Source organism: Cryptomeria japonica, chromosome 10 (assembly GCF_030272615.1).
Source record: "Cryptomeria japonica chromosome 10, Sugi_1.0, whole genome shotgun sequence".
Classification (NCBI taxonomy): Eukaryota; Viridiplantae; Streptophyta; class Pinopsida; order Cupressales; family Cupressaceae; genus Cryptomeria; species Cryptomeria japonica.
Window position 1 is genome coordinate 848,974,458 of NC_081414.1, and position 19,002 is coordinate 848,993,459.

At 33.8% G+C, this 19,002-nt stretch overlaps 1 protein-coding gene across 2 annotated transcripts; it reads right to left on the reverse strand.

Annotated features, from left to right (window-relative positions):
• Positions 1-16,345: 16,345 nt before the first annotated feature.
• LOC131053822 (cold-responsive protein kinase 1) lies at positions 16,346-18,580 on the reverse strand. Of its 2 annotated transcripts, none has more exons than XM_059213714.1 (7): positions 18,292-18,580; positions 17,954-18,079; positions 17,624-17,751; positions 17,327-17,540; positions 16,997-17,228; positions 16,763-16,913; positions 16,346-16,666 (listed from the first exon to the last, which is right to left on the reverse strand). In XM_059213714.1, exons 1-7 carry the CDS (start codon positions 18,401-18,403, stop codon positions 16,361-16,363), a joined length of 1,269 nt encoding a protein of 422 aa, XP_059069697.1. In that variant the 5' UTR covers positions 18,404-18,580; the 3' UTR covers positions 16,346-16,360. The 2 variants fall into 2 exon arrangements, with proteins under 2 accessions (XP_059069697.1, XP_059069696.1); XM_059213713.1 differs by having other exon boundaries at positions 18,274-18,580.
• Between the last annotated feature and the right edge of the window lie 422 nt (positions 18,581-19,002).

Consider the following 19,002-nt stretch of genomic DNA (forward strand, 5'->3'; position numbering starts at 1 on the left):
TCTAACCATTCGTTCGTTTCAGGCATTGAAAAAGTCTGAACCTATCCAGCGAAGCGAACAAATTATAAACATTTTATGCCTGTCTTACCATGTTAAAATAGTATTTAACGTTTACTAACGGATGGGTGATATGGCATCACTACTTTTAAAATGAAGTGCACCAAAAGAGAGCAAACTTACAATTTTGTCCACCATTTTGATATTGGAGGTAAACTCAAAATAACAGCGTTGAAAATGATATCTGCCTCTTTGAAGGCCACCAAATCCTATAAACTTTTTTATTATAGATATAAGAATATGATTATAATTAGAATTAAGATTAGAATTAAAATTTATGAGAAGGTACATTTAAGATAAGAATTAAAATTAAGATTATAACAATTAATATTAGTGTTAGAATTAAGATTAGAATGTGGGTTAGAATTAAAGATAAGATTAAGATTAAGATTATCATAAAAATTGAATAGAAATAGTTCTTCAAATAAAATCTACATAAATATTAAATAAATATTATTCCAAAAGATATCATTGGTAGACTATTTTTATTTATTTAAGATCCATTTTATTTTGTTTCTAAAAAAATTATTAAGAATTATTTTATTTTAAATATTCAAGAGTTATTTTGTGTTGAACACACTCAATTTCAATTGTGCCACCTCATTGATCAACTAAATAACACACTCTTCTTACTTGCATCAAGGACAAATATCTTTTTATGACATAATATCAAGACAAGATCTACCCACTACATCGCACTTGTATATTATGATATTCAAGGTGTTTGCATTATAATATAATTTTTTTATATAGATTCTTTTCAACCAATCTAATCAATATGAAGAGGGGAAAACGGAATGAGAGGCTAAATGATAAAAAAACACAATGAAATGAGCAAGAAAACACTAAAACATCAAAAGATCATTTATACCTTTGCTATTTTACCTCTCCCTCAGATTGAGCCTTCAGTGAAGTTGAATAGCGCCCCTCTTCAACTTGATTGGATGGGCTCCTTCTTGATGGATGTGGAATGCTCTCCAAATGTTCAACAAGGTAAGTGGATTATTGGATTGGATTTGGAAGATGGATAGAAGGATTTGATAATGGAGGATTATGAGGACATGATAGAGGGATGATTAGAAGAGGATGAGAGGAGAAAAGAGCAGCATAAGAATGCCATAGAAGATAATTATTTGGATCAAGGAGAAATAGGCAGCATGGCAATGCATGAGAAGTGGATGATTTGTGAGGAGAAGAGGTTCCAATTTATAGATTGGAGGAGACCAGTGGAGGGCCAAGATTGATTTGATCATGAAGGGTTGAGATTGATTTGAGATAGATGGCATGGATCAAGGGTGCCTTGGGGAAATAAACAAGAATATAAAATTCCTTGGGAAAAGGGAGAAGAAATTTGAATTTCAAACATGAGGAATTAAAAATTCCAAAATAAGGATGCTTTGAGGGATTCAAAGAAATTTGAATTTCTTTGAGAGACTCAATGTTGATGTCACATGAGTGGGAATTAAAAATTGAGGGAATAATGATAAGCATGATTATGAGAGATTCTAGAAAGATTAATTAGGTTGAGTGAGATTAGGAGAAGTGATTTGTAGGAATCACATGACTAGGTTAATTAATTAGAATTAATTAACTAAGTGGGTTTAGAGGAAATAATTATTGGAGGGGACTTTAGAAGAATAGGGGAATAATTAATTTATTTCATAAATTAATTATTGGACAATAGTGATATAATTAATTAAATTAGATTTAATTAACACCAAGAAGAATAAAGATAACATAATTAAGTCTATTTATTATGTTGATAGGCTTAAATTAATTAAATATTAATTTTAGGTGTCTACACAATAGAATTATATGGTTGACTAAAAATATATTAGTCTAAAAATTATTTTTCAATAATTTTGCTATAATGAATAAATTAATCTAAAACTTTTTTGTAAATATTCTTACTACAAATAAGTAATTGTTCAATTAGTTTTTAAGTCTGTTATGAAACTAAACAAGATGTCACCATATAACAAACAAAACAATCTATATGTCATCATTAAATTTAAAATGAAATCAAATTTCTCCATAAAAATTAATTATATATGCATGATGTCATTCAATCACATTATTTTATATATACTTCGTTGAAATCGAGGATATGGATTTAGACGTGATATTTATAATATTTTTTTATTCCAAAAGATATCTTACAATATTTTTATTTATTTAAGATTTATCTTATCTTACTTTTAAAAAATTATTAAGAATTCTTTTATTTTTATATTTATAGTCATTTAACATTGAATGCACTCAATTTCAATTGTGCCAATCACAATTATGTTTTGTACAAATCCAACTTGGGGTGAAATTCAGCCTATAAACTATAATTTTTATAGGTTATGTAATGGTTTAGGTCACTCCCTGTTTAATCTAATCCAAACTATAATCTTCACTCCCCTACTAAAATTGGAGTAGATTAAACTTACAACAATCTATTATTCTCAAACTAGAAGTAACATACTTCTAAGTTGATATGTCATACCAATTCATCTAGCAACTAGGTAATGCACTCTCCTTACATTCTCCAAGGTTCTCCTCAAGGTAAAGCATAATTCAGTGTTAAACGGTAAAACTTTATGGTTTGAACCAAGGATTTAGGTACTATAGGAAAGAAGCCCCAACATTTCCCCAATTTTCTCCCTAAAGTAAATCATAGTTGGCCATTTGGTGGAATTGATTGTGTTGAATTGATGTTTTGTCATTGATGTGAACACTAGTTGTTTGGATGCTTTACCGACACCCTTCTGGTCCTGGTAGGTTGAGTCATTTCTGGTTGATCTGGATCCAGCATGATTCGGTAGGCTCCACTGTAGTTTAGTGATGGAATTGACTTGTTAATGATACTCATGCTCATAATTGGTCAGTTGGTTTTGGTCTGGTGATGAGATGTTATACTGGTTTCTTAGAAGCTTAGTTTTTGGTTCCGACGAGGGTTTCACCAGCAGAGCTTTTGATGAAGATCTTTGATGAATTCAATAAGTGGTGTTGGTGCAGCTTCTAGTGGAGTTTCAAGATTTTGTTGGTGATCATGTTCAAGACTTGGCAGATGGATATCATTGTTGTAGTGTGTGGACCTATACCGGGTCCCGGTTGATCTAGGTTATGGACCAACTTTAATGTAACGTGTGGATTGGACCTCTCGATCTATGTCCGGGATTTCTTATGTGTTGGATATTATTTGTATGGTCTTAAGCCGACATGGTTTGTAATTATGTAAGTGGTTTATTATCTAGTGGCTGACCTAATTGTTTATGGTGGAAGGTTTGTATATATAGATGTAAGATCTCATTATAGATCATCGTGGTTATGGTCAAGGAATGTAATGTGCGAATAATATAATATCATTCAGGCAGAGGATTTGGTCAATCATTGGAGATCGAATTGGGTTTATGTAAGAGGATTTAGTCCTCCGATATTGAGCTTAACCAGATTTGTACTAAGGCATAGGAGATGCTATCTTTTACAATTCAACACTTCTTTGGATTGTAGTCTGGATTTCTATGTAGTCAATGAGGCTCCTTTTGTGATGAGCAATGCGCTCTAGGCTGTTGGTCTTCCTACAAGTGCAGGCCCCTCAATTGTAATTAACATACTTACCGTAGAAGTATTATCTAACTATGGGTAGGCTTCCCACCGTGGTTTTTCTTTTTACTGGGGTTTCCACGTATAAATATTGGTGTTATGTGGATGGATTTTATTCTATGATTATTGTTTATATTTAATTGGTTTAACTGCTATTTCAGTATTTGTTTTAAGCATTCTGGTATTAATGTTTTGGGTTTCGATTTTAAAGTTTAAAGTGCTAATAGTTCTGGTAATCTTTGACAACTGATACACCCCCCCTCTTAGTTGTCTTCCAGTTATTTGAACTGTCTAACAATTGGTATCAGAGCCTTGGTCCTCTCTGCAGAAAGCTTAACCGCTTGAGGAAGATCCTATGGTGACTAACAGTTCAAGTTCATCCAGTTCATCTGGAGCTATCTTTCGGAGGGATATTCTGATGCTTGATGGAACAAAATACATAATATGGAAGATTCAAATGGAGACTCATCTAGGATGTCTTGGCAAGGAGATTTGGGAGATCACACAGAATGGTGTCACTCCCTATAATCCAGGATTTGGCAATCCTCCTTTGGCAAACCTGGACAAGGAGCTTGAGAATGATTGTAGAGAAAGAGAAGCCCACTTGTGTGCACTTTTTGATCAGTAAATAATGGGATTAAGCGACAAATCATCTAGAAAGGCTATATGGGATAAGTTGGAGACTCTTAATGAAGGTGACCTTATAGTGAAGATTGCTAAACTTGATGGTTATCAAGTGAGATATGAAAACCTGAAGATGGAAGAAGATGAAAGGATTACTTCATTCATGGAAAGGGTAAATGAGATTGTTATGGGAATTCAATGTTGTGGTGGAGCTCTGAGAGAAAATGAAATTGTTTCTAAAGTCCTGAGAGCCCTACCTCTGGCTTACAAAATGAAGTGTACTGCTATTAATGAGTTGAGAACATTGGCTAATACATTTGTCAACAGAGATACCTTGGTTGGGAAACTATCTTCTTTTGAGCTTGAAGAATTTGGACCTTCTAGAGCTGTGAAGACTGAACCTGCTTTTCATGCATCTACATCTGCAACTAGTAAGCAAGACTAAAAAACCTTATATGCAAAGGAATTAGAAGATATGAAGAGAGAATATGATGAGTTTGAGCAACTTGTAGTACTATTTGCTAGAAGAGTACCTAAAGGACCGGTAGGAAGTAAGTATGAAGGGAAAGTACCTTTTAAATGTTTTGCATGTAATAAGATTGGTCATTTTGCATCTAGATGTCCTGAAAGGAATTCAAGATTTGAAGAAAGAGTTAGAAGATCATTTAAATCTAACCCTGGATATCAAAACAAGTATAAGTTCAAGAAAATAAGAGCAAATCATGCTACATAGCAGATAAGGAAGGCATTATTGATTCTGATGATGAACCAGCAGAAGACTCTGCTAGTGGATCTAGTAATGGGAAGGAATGGGTGTTCTTGGCTATCAAGGAAGATGATCTGGCATTGGAAGAGAAGGCATTTGCTGCTAAAATTGAAGATAAGGATGAATGGGTAATTGACAGTGGTTGTTCACATCATATGATTGGAGATAAAGGGAAGTGTCTATCTTTGCAAGAATTTGGTGGCAGTGTAGTTAGATTTGGAAATGACAAAGCATGTATGATCAAAGGAAAATGAACTATACCATTGGATGGTAAGAACAATACTGACAATGTTTATAATATTGAAGGTTTAAGACATAATCTTTTGAGTGTAGGACAATTGGTGGATAAGGGATTTCAATTATAGTTCAAGGATGGAAAATGCAAAATCATTAACAGATCTGGCTTGGAGATTGCAACCGGTACACAAACAAAAAGTAATATATTTCATTTGAACTTTGGTGAGAAGACAAGTTTGATTACATAGATTGATGAGAGTTGTCTATGGCATAAAATCCTATGTCATGTGAATTTTGATTGCATTGTGAAGATTAGTTCAACTAAGGCATTTAGGGATATACCTAAGATTATGAAGCCCTATAATCCTATATGTAAGGAATGTCAAATGGGTAAACAGGTCAGAACCTCTTTTAGGAGTATATAAGATACATCAAATGATGTCCTTGATCTTATTCATACTGATTTGTGTGGCCCTGCTAGAGTTAAAAGTTTTCAAGGTGATAGATATTTCATGCTAATCATTGATGATTATTCTAGAATGGTGTGGGTTGCTTTTCTAAAAGAAAAATATGAGGTATTTGAAAATTTTAAAATCTTTAAGGCTAAAGTGGAAATTGAGACAAGATGGAAGATTAAATGTTTGAGATCAGATCATGGTGGAGAATTCACATCTGGTGAGTTTAACAACTTTTGTGAGAAGCATGGTATAAGAAGACAATTTTCTGCTCCCCAAACACCTCAATATAATGAAGTTGTGAAAAGGAAGAACATAACTATCTTGGATGCTTCTAGAACAATGATGATGGAAGCTAGTCTACCACATATCTACTGAAGAGAAGCAATGAGCACAATGGTTTATATATTCAACAGAGTACATATCAAAAAAGAAACATGTAAGACATCTTATGAATTATGGTTTGGCAATAGACCTATAGTTAAGTATTTCAGATTTTTTGGTAGTAAATATTATATTAGGAGAGACGATGTCATTGGGAAATTTGATCCTAGATGTGATGAAGGCATATTTCTTGGTTATTCTAATGAAAGAAAAGCATATAGATGTTATAACAAGAGATTGCAGAAAAATGTGGAGAGTGCTAATGTCAAAGTAGATGAGCTAAACAAAAGACAAATCAGAGTTTATGAGAAGGAACCGGTAGTGAAAATGATTATATCTGAACCGGTAGCACCTTTACCAGAATAGAGAGTTTAACCAGTTACTTCGACAATATTAGAAAATTCTACAGTAACTGAAGAACAGGGAAGAGGAACAGAAAGTTAGAAGACTCCCGGGTATGTGAGTTTGAATCATTCAGAAGATCATATCATTGGGGATAAGAGCAATGGAGTGATGACAAGAAGAAGATTGGCAACTAATAAGGTATGTTTAATTTCACAAGTTGAACCGGTATCAGTAATTAAGGCATGTAAAGATGAATATTGGTTGAAAGCTATGGAAGAAGAATTAGATTAGATTGAGAAAAATAACACATGGACCTTGGTTCCTCGGCCTAAAAATAGAAATGTAATTGGAACTAAATGGGTTTTTAGGAATAAATTGAATAAGGATGGTCAAGTTATAAGGAATAAGGCTGAATTGGTTTGTAAAGGATATTCTCAGAAGGAAGGAATTGATTATGGAGAGACTTTTGCACCTATAGCTAGGATTGAAGCTGTAAGATTATCTCTTGCCTATGCTACTTATAAAAACTACAAGGTTTATCAGATGGATGTTAGATGTGCATTTTTGAATAGGGATCTTGATGAGGAAGTTTATATTGAGCAACCTGATGGTTTTTCACTATCATATGACACAAATATGGTTTGCAGGTTAAGGAAAGCTTTATATGGATTGAAACAAGCACCTAGAGCCTGGTATGCAAGATTGGATAAATATATTTTGAAGCTTGGTTTTACTAAGGGCAGTGCTGACAGTAATTTATATTATAAGATCACTGATGATGATACTAATTATTGAAGTATTTGTTGATGACATTATTTTTGGAGGTGAAGATAAGTTATGCATAGAATTTTCTACGAATATGGAGAAAGAATTTGAGATATCTATGATTGGTGAGGTGAAATTTTTCTTAGGTTTGCATATTACTCAGACTAACAAAGCTATTTTTATCTATCAAACTAAATATGCTACGAAATTGTTGAAGAAATCTGGTATGGAAGATTCTAAACCGGTCAGTACTCCTATGGTTACATGTGAGAAATTGACAAGAAAATATGTTTCTGCATCGGTAAATCCTACAAGATACAAGTCTATGATTGAAGGTTTTCTTTATTTGACTCAAACTAGGTATGACATTATGAATGTTGTTTGTATTGTTTCAAGATTTCAGAGTGATCCTAGACAAAATCATGAGATTGTGGTGAAAAGGATTTTTAGATACTTGCAAGGTACATCAAAATATGGCTTGTGGTACGCTAAGGATGATCACTTTACTTTATGTGCATATACAAATGTTGATTGGGCTGGAGATGTTCATGACCAAAAAAGAACTTCCGGTGGAGCTTTCTTTCTTGGAAAGAAGGTGGTTTCATGGATAAGCAAGAAACAATCATGTACTTCCTTATCTACTCTTGAAGCTGAGAATGTTGTTGCTGCTACTAACTGTACACAGTTTTTATGGATGAAGCAAATGTTGAAAGATATAAAGATGGATTGTGATGCACTGGTAGTTATTCACCGTGATAACTCTACTGCTATTGATATATCAAAGAATTTGGTAACAAAGCACATATCTATCAAGTATAACTTTTTGAAGGAAAAGGTGGAAGCAAATGAAGTTAGATTGGTCTATGTGAACACTAAAGAGCAGATTGTAGATATTTTCACTAAACCTTTGCCCAAGGAATCATTTGAGTACCTGAGAGAAAGATTGGGAGTTTCTGCCCCTCCCATAGAGACTTGATTGATGTAGTTTAGCATCAGTCTGACATGCATTATCAAAGATACTATTCATTCCAGCACTGATGTGGGATGCTACTACTGAGGGGGAGTAGTCAGCTTTGTGATTCAGTGGTTTATGTTTTTGCTTTGATATTTTTGTCAGATTTCTGGCACTGATATCAAAGGGGGAGAGATATTGATGTGAAAAAGACAAAGAAAGAAAAAGAAAAAGTCACAGGGGGAGAGATATGAATAAGAAAAGTAAAAAGGAGAAATATTGACATTCAGAGCTGTATGCGGGAGATTGTTGGTTGTCTTCCATTGGGGGAGATTTGTTTGGCATTTCTTGGTACTTAGATGTTTTTCACATCTAGCATTGCCATCAATGCCAAAGGGGGATATTATTGGCCATTTGGTGGAATTGATTATGTGTGGCATTTATTTTTTGTCATTGATGCCAACACTAGTTGTTTGGATGCTTTACCGACACCCTTCTGGTCCTGGTAGGTTGAATGGTTTCTGGTTGATCTAGATCTGACATGATTCGATAGGCTCTGGTATAGTTTGGTGATGGAATATGCTTGTTCATGATACTCATGCTCATAATTGGTCAGTTGGTTTTGGTATGGTGATCAGATGCTATCCTATTTCCTTAGAATCTCAGTTTCTGGTTTTGGCGAGGGTCTCATTAGTAGAGCTTTTGATGAAGATATTTGATGAATTGCATAAGTGGTGTTGGTGCAGCTTCTGGTGGAGTTTCAGGATGCTATTGGTGATCATGTTCAAGACTTGGCGGATGGAGATCTTTGTTGTAGCGTGTGAACCTATACTGGGTCCTGGTTGATCTAGGTTATGGACCGACTTTAATGTAACGCATGGATGGGACCTCTCAATGTATTTTCGGGATGTATTATGTGTTGGATATTATTTGTATGGTCTTAGGTCGACATGGTTTGTAATTATGTAAGTGCTTTATTATATGGTGGCCAACCTAATTGTTTATGGTGAAAGGTTTTTATATATAGATGTAAGAGCTCATTATAGATCATCATGGTTATAGTTAGCGGTCATGGTCAAGGAATGTAATGTGCAAATAATGTAATATCATTCAAGAAGAGGATTCGGTCTATCATTGGAGATCGAATTGGGTTTATGTAAGAGGATTTAGTCATTCGGTATTGAGCTTAACCAGAATTGTACTCAGGCATAGGAGATGCTATCTTTTGCAGTTCAACACTTCTTTGGATTGTAGTGTGGATTTATATGTAGTCAGTGAGGCTCCTTTTGTGATGAGCAATGTGCTCTAGGTTGTTGGCCCTCTTGCAAGTGCAGACCCCTCAATTATAAATCACATACTTATTGCAGAAGTATTATTTGACTGTGGGTAGGCTTCCCACCGTGGTTTTTTTCCTTTACCAGGTTTTCAACATATAAATCTTGGTGTTATGTGGATGGCTTTTATTTTGTGATTATTGTTTATACTTAATTGGTTTAACTGCTATTTTGGTATTTGGTTTAAGCATTATGGTATTAATGTTTTGGTTTCCAGTATTAAATTTTAAAGTGCTAATAGTTCCGGTAATCTATGACAATTGATTCATCCCCCCTCTCAGTTGTCTTCCGGTTATTTGAACAATCTAACAAACATGGTAGAGATGGATTTGTGGGTTTGAACTTAGGTTATACACACTATAGACAAGAAGCCCCACCATTTCACCAAAGGGTCATTCCCAAACTTTATGGTTTGAACCAAGGATATAGACACTACAAGCAACAAGAGTCACCATTTCTCCAAGGTTCTCCCCAAGGTGAAGCATGCTCCATTGTTAACATGATAGTGATGAACACTTAGGATTTGGACCTAGGTTGTAAGCACTACATGCAAGAAGCCCCACCATTTCTTAAAGTTTCTCCCCAATGTAAAGCATGCTCCATTGTTAACATAGTAGACATGAACCTATGGGGTTTGAACCTAGGTTTTAGGCACTATAGGCAAGAGGCCCCATCATTTCTCCAAAGGCTCATTTCCAAAATTTTATGGTTTGAACGAATGATGTAGGCACTATAGGAAAGAAGCCCCACCATTTCTCCAAGGGAAAGCATGCTCCATTTTTAACATGGTAGAGATGAACCCATGGATTTTTAACCTAGGTTGTAGGCACTAGTTGTAGGCACTATAGAAAAGAATCCCCATCATTTCACCAAAGGGTCATACCTATTTAAATTATAATTACAACTATGGTTGAAAAGTTTAAATTTTAATATTATCGGGCTATAGAATATTTATTTTGTTATAGAAGAAAAAGAAGTACAATAAATTCATACTATAGAATTGGTGCATATAATATCTAAGAAATAATATAATAAATAAAATTTAAATATTATGCAATATTTTCAACTTATAAATTATTCTTTTGATAAAAATCCTAGCACAATAATACTTCTATTTATTGCAAAAAACTCAATGATTCTCCAATATAATAATGAGTATCATACTTCACCTTTAACATGTATGTATATTTCTAAACACATCATTTATAGTTTTATTTATATATCCAAAATAGCACAAAGAGAAACACAAAAAATATAGAACGTTAAAAGTATACAAAACATGATGAGGTTTTCTCACAAATATAAAACATGCAAAGTGTACAAAAATTTACTAACATCCTCTCTTTTTGAATTATATAGGGTCCTATAATTCTAAAATATCAATTTCTTAGAGCAACAATGCCCATTAATATTCTATAGGCTAATAAATCTTCTTAATATACTAATAGCATTGACGATGAATATAGAACATTCTTATATGTATCAACATTTTCCTATAGTACCCATTTCCTTTCAAGTATTTCTCTTGAAAATATTTATCGTACTATAATATAACTTGACCAAAAATGACAAATAGGATTCTTGGTGAAATATATTATACTTTAACTATCATGGTTAGTGGATGCAATTTTTTGTTTCAATCCAAATAATAAAACACAACCTTTGTAATCTCACCACTTCCTTATATGCATGAGTAACTACCATCTACTTAGCATATGCTGTATAAAATACAACTATTACCTATTATTTGTCTCATCAAACTTACTACTAAAATAATTGAATGCATATCTTGAAGAAAATAAAAGAAACACAAAAATTGTTCAACAACAATAACACAAATTGTTAACACACGTGAATCTTTATTCATTCCTGGATTGAATACACAAAGAACATCTTGATCACATGATCAATGATCAACATAGCGAAACATTAGAGACAAATAAATAATTACAATATCCCCAATAAAAAGAAGTCTTGGATTCATTGAAGGAGGGGTAAAATTAGAACTATTCACATGCATACTCATGCAAAACTCCAGTTAGCTATATAGTACAAATTATATTTTTAGAGTTTCTATAAAAAATTTGTAAGGCTGCAGTTCTTCCTATGATGTGGGAGAAATTACTATTCCAATATATCTACTAGTTGATCTTGAACTAAATTAGAATCTTTTTTTTATAAGAATTTAAAGTTTTATTTTCATCATCTCTTCCTTCATAGCTAGTTTCATAAACTGATGTGCTATATAGGTAACCAAATAGTGTATTCACAATACTCTAATATTTTTATCTTGTTTCGAAATATATGTACTCACAACCATGGCTTCATTTGCAATGTCAAGTCTAGTTCAAAACATTGTAAACATGAGTATGCCAATTATCCTAATATAAGAAATCTCACATATTTTCTATATTTTACTTTCTATTTGAAGATATTTTGGAGTAGACAACTTTTTATTAATAAGAAATGGGGTTTTGATAGTCTTACTATCTTGCAACCTGTATCTCTACAAAATCACGTCAACATTTCTTTTAATGTAATCACAAATTTCTACTTGTACAATCAATTTTAGTTTCTATATCTAAAATAAAATTTACAGCACCAAAATCTTTCTTGTTAAATTATAACATAACTTTCATTCTCATATTATTATAAATTAATAATATATATGCAATACTATAATGACAAAAGTCTATCTTTCATATTTAATATACATTAAAAATAAGTTCAACTACAAAATATAGTTGATATACAACATTTATCCAACATATAAATTCAGAAATTTGAATGAGATACACGTCCCTTTTGAAACTTTTCGTGGTTTCAATTAAAAATGGAAAGGAAAATTATATATTGTAATCTTTAAATCCTATCTGAAAGTAAGAGGTAACTATATAATTGGCTATAACTTAACTATCCATGCTTCCTACTTTCCATGTGTCCATTGAAACAAGAGAGATAACCATTACTAATTTACTAAGGAGCATTAAGAGATTATGTAATAATAGCATTTGATTGAGATGGAGGGGAACTTTCTCCACGTACTTTGTACCCCACGTCTACGAATGCTGGCTGCAGAGATTTCTGAAAATCAATCTCATCTTTACTTAACAGTATTGTCACAACCTCAGACATTGATGGCCTATGAGTGGCAGAACCTTGTATGCACACAAGCGCAAGGTTTATCACCCTCACCACCTCTTCTTCATTATACCCTTCCATCTTCTCTTCGCTTTCCACCATCTCTAAAACCTTTTTTTCTTCGTGTAGGCTCCAAACCTGCAATAAGTTTGTTTTCGAAAATGATCAAGATTTTAAAGGGAGAGAACGACGGGATAAAAGGATTAAAAGAATACTAAAAGAATAGTTTATACAAGAAAGAAATGTCAAAATTAAATGAAGAAAATAAAAGTTTGGAGTCAAAAAATTTGGTGTGTGATGTTTTTCTTAGTAGAGGATTTAAGTTTGTCATGAATGAATTTTTACTGAAGTTGTTTTTGGTAAAGAATGTGAGACTGAGGGGCAGAGTATATTTGAAAATACGAAGTTTACAAATTGTGATATTGATAACAAAAGATGGTTTGAAAAGAATGTTGGTTTCAAAATCATGAAGAAGATGGGTTATGAAGGTGAAGGACTCGGAAAAAATGGACGAGGAATCAAAGAGCCCATTCAGCAAAGGGAGAGGCCAAAATATGAAGGGTTTGGATATAGCAAAGGTTTAAAAGATGTTTAACATGATATATGTTTAAATAAATCAGTCCAAAGAAAGAAAGAAATCCAGTGCTCTCATTGCAACAGAGAAGGTCACATTAAAGACGTGTTGGGATTTGCATCTGTGTAAAATTTGTGGTTTGAGAAATCATTCTAAAAGATGTGTTGGAAGAAAGAATGGGAGAAAGAATATATAATAGATTTTATAAAAATGGATTGTGGATGGACCTATGGACCTAGTTGGTAAAAGCTCACCGGTATGTTCAAAAGGTTATACAAATGTTCATATGTGAAGACTAATAGAGCTCATGAAAGATTTGAATATTCAAATGGAATGAAAAATGTTTTGAGCTAAAAAAAATCATTGTCTAGCAAGACATTTACAAATTGTATAATGTTTTGAAGACTTGAAAGAAAAGATTTGAGAGACTGTCACAGCAGTTGGACAAAGCCAATACGAAGGTATCATGGTTGAGAAAAGATCGGCAAATTTAGAGATGGTTTGGAGTTATCAATTAAGGAAAGAATTTAAGACTCAAAAGATTTGGTTATGAACAATAAAAATGAGACAAAAGAAGACAGCGGTCAAGAACAAAAGAATTAGAGTATGCAGCAGTATCCACGGTAGTTGTGATTAAGGGGGACTGTTGCAAATACTCCCAACCACCCAACCTAATCTGTCATATCTGTATCCTCCGAATGGTCATCCATATCTGCAGATTATCTTCAGCATTAAATGACAACACTCACAGCTGATCTTCATAGGATTCGGATGGATTTTGCTGTAGCTTCTCAACTTGTTCTCTATCACATCACATCAACAGTCTTCTCAAGCTTTGCAGATAGTGTCAAAAGCATTATTTTATATCCTTCGTAGCTGTCAAGTTTTGAATATAATCAATGCCTCTGCATTTTATGTGTACACACACGGCTGTTAGAAGAGTCTAGAGAAGAGCATAAGAAAAATGTAAGAGAGGTGTAGTTCAATTATTGAATGTAATGTAATCGAATCAAATATGAATGAAAAATGGATTGTTGAATGAAAGTCTGGTTTTGTTTTGTTTGCCCTGTTTTTCTTTTTGCTCTGTTTTGTATCTACTTTTCTCTCTGTTCCAACATCCATTTTGTCGACCTGCCTGGAGGGAAGGGCGAAATGGGTATAAAATCGGAATAGGGCGACGTGTACCAGCAGGGAACAAGTCCTCTTCACGTCTCCTAGTCTTCTCTCTCCCACGCCTATCCCCTTCCTCTTCCTTCATACCCCCTTCTCTCAGCGCCTTGTCTTGGGTTTCCAGTAGAGAATGTAGTTAGAGAAGGCGATTGTTTGTTCTCCTCAGCGCCTAGGTTAATGAATCTGCAGAATTTAAGAAATTAGAGTAAGGCGATGAGTTGGCTGGGAGTGTTTTGGTCTCCCACGCCTCTCCCTCTTTCCACCCACCACATAGGCATTCAGAAATGAAGTGGAGGGGGGGAAGGGGAGTGGTGAGCGATGAGCTTAGAAGAGAGGAGACGCCTTTCCACACACGCCTTCAGCCTTCTGCCACGCCTTCCCAGAACTTTCCATGGTGAATAGGGGACGATGCTAGTTTGCAGAGAGTCCTTTCTTCTTCTTTTTTTGCCACGTCTTCCACCTCTTCTCATCAACAATAGCGCACCCTCTTATCGGAATTTTGCACCTTGATTAGTTACTCAGTAAAATTTGAAATTTGAAGGGTGTTGTGATTAGAAATTCGCTTGACTTACTAATTTTGATTAAATTTGCAAGTTAGATTTCTTTTTATTTTGCCTCTGATTAACAATTAGACTTGCTTTTCTTATCATAATTAATTAGAAGAAGCAATAGAGATAATTGTACATAATTAGGTAGGAAAATTTTGATTATTTGATTGGGTTAAGTCTAAAGGAATATTACATATTGCGTTAAAATATTTGTCCTCAGTAAAAGCGACATCCCTAATTAGGGTTAGGACAAGCGGGTCTTTACACACACAAGAATCTTTATTCATTCAGATTGAATACAAAAAAAATATCTTGATCACATGATCAAGGATCAACTAATCAAAAGATCAAAGACAAATAAAGCATTACAATTGCCTCAATAAATAGAGGTCTTGGATTCATTGAAGGACAACAAAATATACAACTATTCGCATGCATACTCATGCAAAACTCCAATTAGCTAAATCATAAAAATAATATTTTTAGAGTTTCTATATAAACTTTGTAAGCCTGCAGTTCTTTCTGTGATGTGAGAGAAGTTACTATTTCAACATTTCTACTTGTTGATCTTCAACTAAATTAGAATCCTTTTTTTTAAAGAATTTTAAGTTTTATTTTCATCATCTCTTCTTTCATTACAAGTTTCATAAATTGATGTACAATATAGGTATCCAAAAAGCATATTCACAATATGCCAATATTTTTATCTTGTTTCGAAATATTTGTACTCACAACCATTGCTTCATCTACAATGTCAGGTATAGTTCAAAACATTGTAAATGTGTGTATGACAACTATCCTAACATAAGAAATCTTACATAATTTCTATGTTTTACTTTCTTTTTGAAGATGTTTTGAATAGACAAATTTTATTAACAAGAAATGGGGGTTTTGATAGGCTTATTATCTTGCAACCTATATCTCTACAAAATCAGGTCAACATATTTCTTTTAATGTAACCAAAAATTTCTATTTGTACAATAAATTTTAATTTCCATACCCCAAAGAGAATTTGCAGCACCAAAATCTTTCTTGTCAAATTGTAACATAACTTTTAACTTTCATTCTCATATTATTATAAAATTAATAACATGTTATCTTTATGCAATACTATAATGACAAAAGTCTATCTTCCAAATTTAAAATACATTAAATAAGTTCACCCCTCAACTATAAAATATAGTTGATATACAACATTTATCCAACATATAAATTCACAAATTTGAATGAGATACACATCTCTTTTGAAAGTTTTCATGGTTTCATTTAAAGATGGAAAGGAAAATTATATATTATAATATTTCGGTCCTTTCTGAAAGTAAGAGGTAACTATATAATTAGCTAGAACTTAACAATCCATCCTTCCTTGCTACTTTCCATGTGTCCAATGAAACAAGAGAAATAACCATAACCATTACTAACGAGCATTAAGAGATTCTGTAATAGTAGCATTTGATTGAGATGATGGAGGGGAACTTTCTCCACGTACTTTGTATCCCACGTCTACGAATGCTGGCTGCATAGGTTTCTGAGAATCAATCTCAGCTTTACTTAACAGTATTGTCACAACCTCAGACATTGATGGCCTATAAGTGGCAGAACCTTGTATGCACATAAGCGCAAGGTTTATCACCCTCACCACCTCTTCTTCATTATACCCTTCCATCTTCTCTTCGCTTTCCACCATCTCTAAAACCTTGTTTTCTTCGTGTAGGCTCCAAACCTGCAATAAGTTTGTTTTTGAAAATGATCAAGCTTTGAAATGGAGAGAACGACGGGGTAAAAGGATTAAAAGAATACTATTAGAATCTTAAAATACCCATTCTAGCAAATATTGCATATCAGGTGGCTGATTCAAGTCTATGCTTTTTCTGCCACTGACAATTTCAAGAACCACCACACCAAAGCTGTAGGTGTCAGCTTTCTCTGTTAATTGTCCATGGCTAGCATATTCAGGAGCCGTGTATCCTCTGCAAATGAAAAAAAATGGTGTTATTATATTCGTTGAAAGTTTTGATTAGATAAACAATGGAATAAGGAGGGGTTTTCTCACAAGGTTCCTGCAAATTTTGTGCTAAGATGACTTTTATCATGTGGAAGAAGTCTAGCCAGCCCAAAATCTGCTATTTTTGCCTGGAAGTTTTCGTCAAGTAATATGTTGCTGGATTTAATATCACGATGGATGATACAGACATGGAATTCCTCATGAAGATAAGCCAAACCTCGAGCAGTGCCCAGGATAATGTTGAACCTTTCTTTCCAACTCAAAGGCTTTTTATGTTCTCCTGCATATAGAGCAATTCAGTAAAGTTTCAAAATCTATTGTGTTTGTTGTAACGGATGAAAGAAGCAAAAGAGGAAAGTTAAAGAAGGAATAGCAAACCAAATATTATTCTGTCGAGGCTGCTGTTGGGCATGTACTCATAAATCAAGAGCCTTTCTTGGCCTTGTCTGCAACATCCAAGTAAACGCACAAGATTTTTGTGATGAACATTAGAAATGAGTTTCACCTCGCTTTCGAATTCAGCAATTGCGCGGGGAGAGCGACCTAATGTTAGTTTCTTTATGGCCACAATGTTGCCATTTTTCAACGTACCCTGCATGAGGGAAGGAACACATCACTTGAATAGATTGACACACAAGCCTTGGTAATGAGGGAAGGAAATAATTGATAATTTACCTTGAATACTTGACCAAACCCTCCTTCTCCAAGCTTATTCGCTTCATCAAAATTGTTGGTTGCCTTTTTCAGAATCTTGAAGTCAAAATCTCCCGGCCCACGAAGTTCTGTTGCTCCTTCAGTATCCACTATTCCATATATTTCAATTTGTCATATTAGTGATAATGAAGATCGGACTGACTTATAAGACTTTGCATCCTTTTCCTATAATAACTAAGATCGAACTGACTTGCAAGGCTATTTGTTATGTCCGCATTGATTTTGATGAAGTGGACATCCAAGACATTTGCTCCTTATAAAATATTAAAACTTAGCCTTTTAAGAGTTTACCTTGTTTCTGGCTTGGGGGCATTATCTGCTTCCTGAAGAGGAGGAGACAAGTTATAAGGCCAAGTATGAATACTCCTCCCACAACACCAATTATTATCCATGCTGTAGAACTCACCTTCTTCTTGCCTGAAAAACAAAATGGAGAATGAAAATATCATTAAAAAATCAGTAACTGGAATTTTAAACATCATCGATTAAGGTGATCGACTGATATTACATTTCCGAAACTATAAATTCAATCTTGCTTCTAAGGAAAAGTGTAAAAAATGTTAAAAAAACTGCAAGCTCTTCAACTAAATATAATTAAATTGTGAATCCACCAGATCTGATGCTCCCACCACATTTTTTTGAGCAAATCCAGATGGAACAACATTTTCCACCACATAATCGAGAGCCTCCTTCAAATTTTGCGCAAAGAGTGTGGCGTTGCCATTGGGGACAGGGCTGCATCCGTAGGCTAACTGTCTGGTTTCTGGATCTGCTCTAATGGGGGCAATTAATAACATGGGAAATAACATAATCAGCCACCATATTCCAGCCATGGCTCTGGATTTTCCCAGAGACGCTTACAAATGCTAAGCTGCTGATTATAAAATAGAAACTTTGATTTGTGTGGATAGAAGAAAGAAAGGAGCTCTATTATATAGAATTTCAAAGTGCAGGTGAGTCATCTATTTTCACCAATATCACAACTTTATTATTTACTGCATTAAAAGTAAAGATAAACAACTAAGACCATAGACCCAACAGATTATTGCAGTCAAATACTTGGAAAAGTCTCCAAGCTTTCGTTTTCTTATTCTGCCGAGTTTAGAAAGAGAAAATTAAAGATAAACCAATCTGTCACAAATGATGGTATACGTCAATGGCGCTGAAAACTCGTATAAATTCTTATATTGTGTAGAGGATACCTAAATATTTATTTTTCTCTTTTTTATTTTGTTTTCACTTGGTCTTATTTATTATAGTGTCAAAGGCCTTTGCAGCATAGGAAATTAGTTTTGGGTAGATTTTTTCCAACTATGCTTATCAATAGTTAATAAAGTTGA

Coding starts and splice junctions, on each gene's coding strand:
- LOC131053822 (XM_059213713.1), bottom strand. CDS start 18,403: ATGCAGCCCTGTCCCCAATGGCAACGCCACACTCTTTGCGCAAAATTT. Junction 18,080..18,273: donor TGGTGGGAGCATCAGATCTG/GTGGATTCACAA, acceptor TTTGTTTTTCAG/GCAAGAAGAAGGTGAGTTCT. Junction 17,541..17,623: donor GGTTTGGTCAAGTATTCAAG/GTAAATTATCAA, acceptor TCCCTCATGCAG/GGTACGTTGAAAAATGGCAA.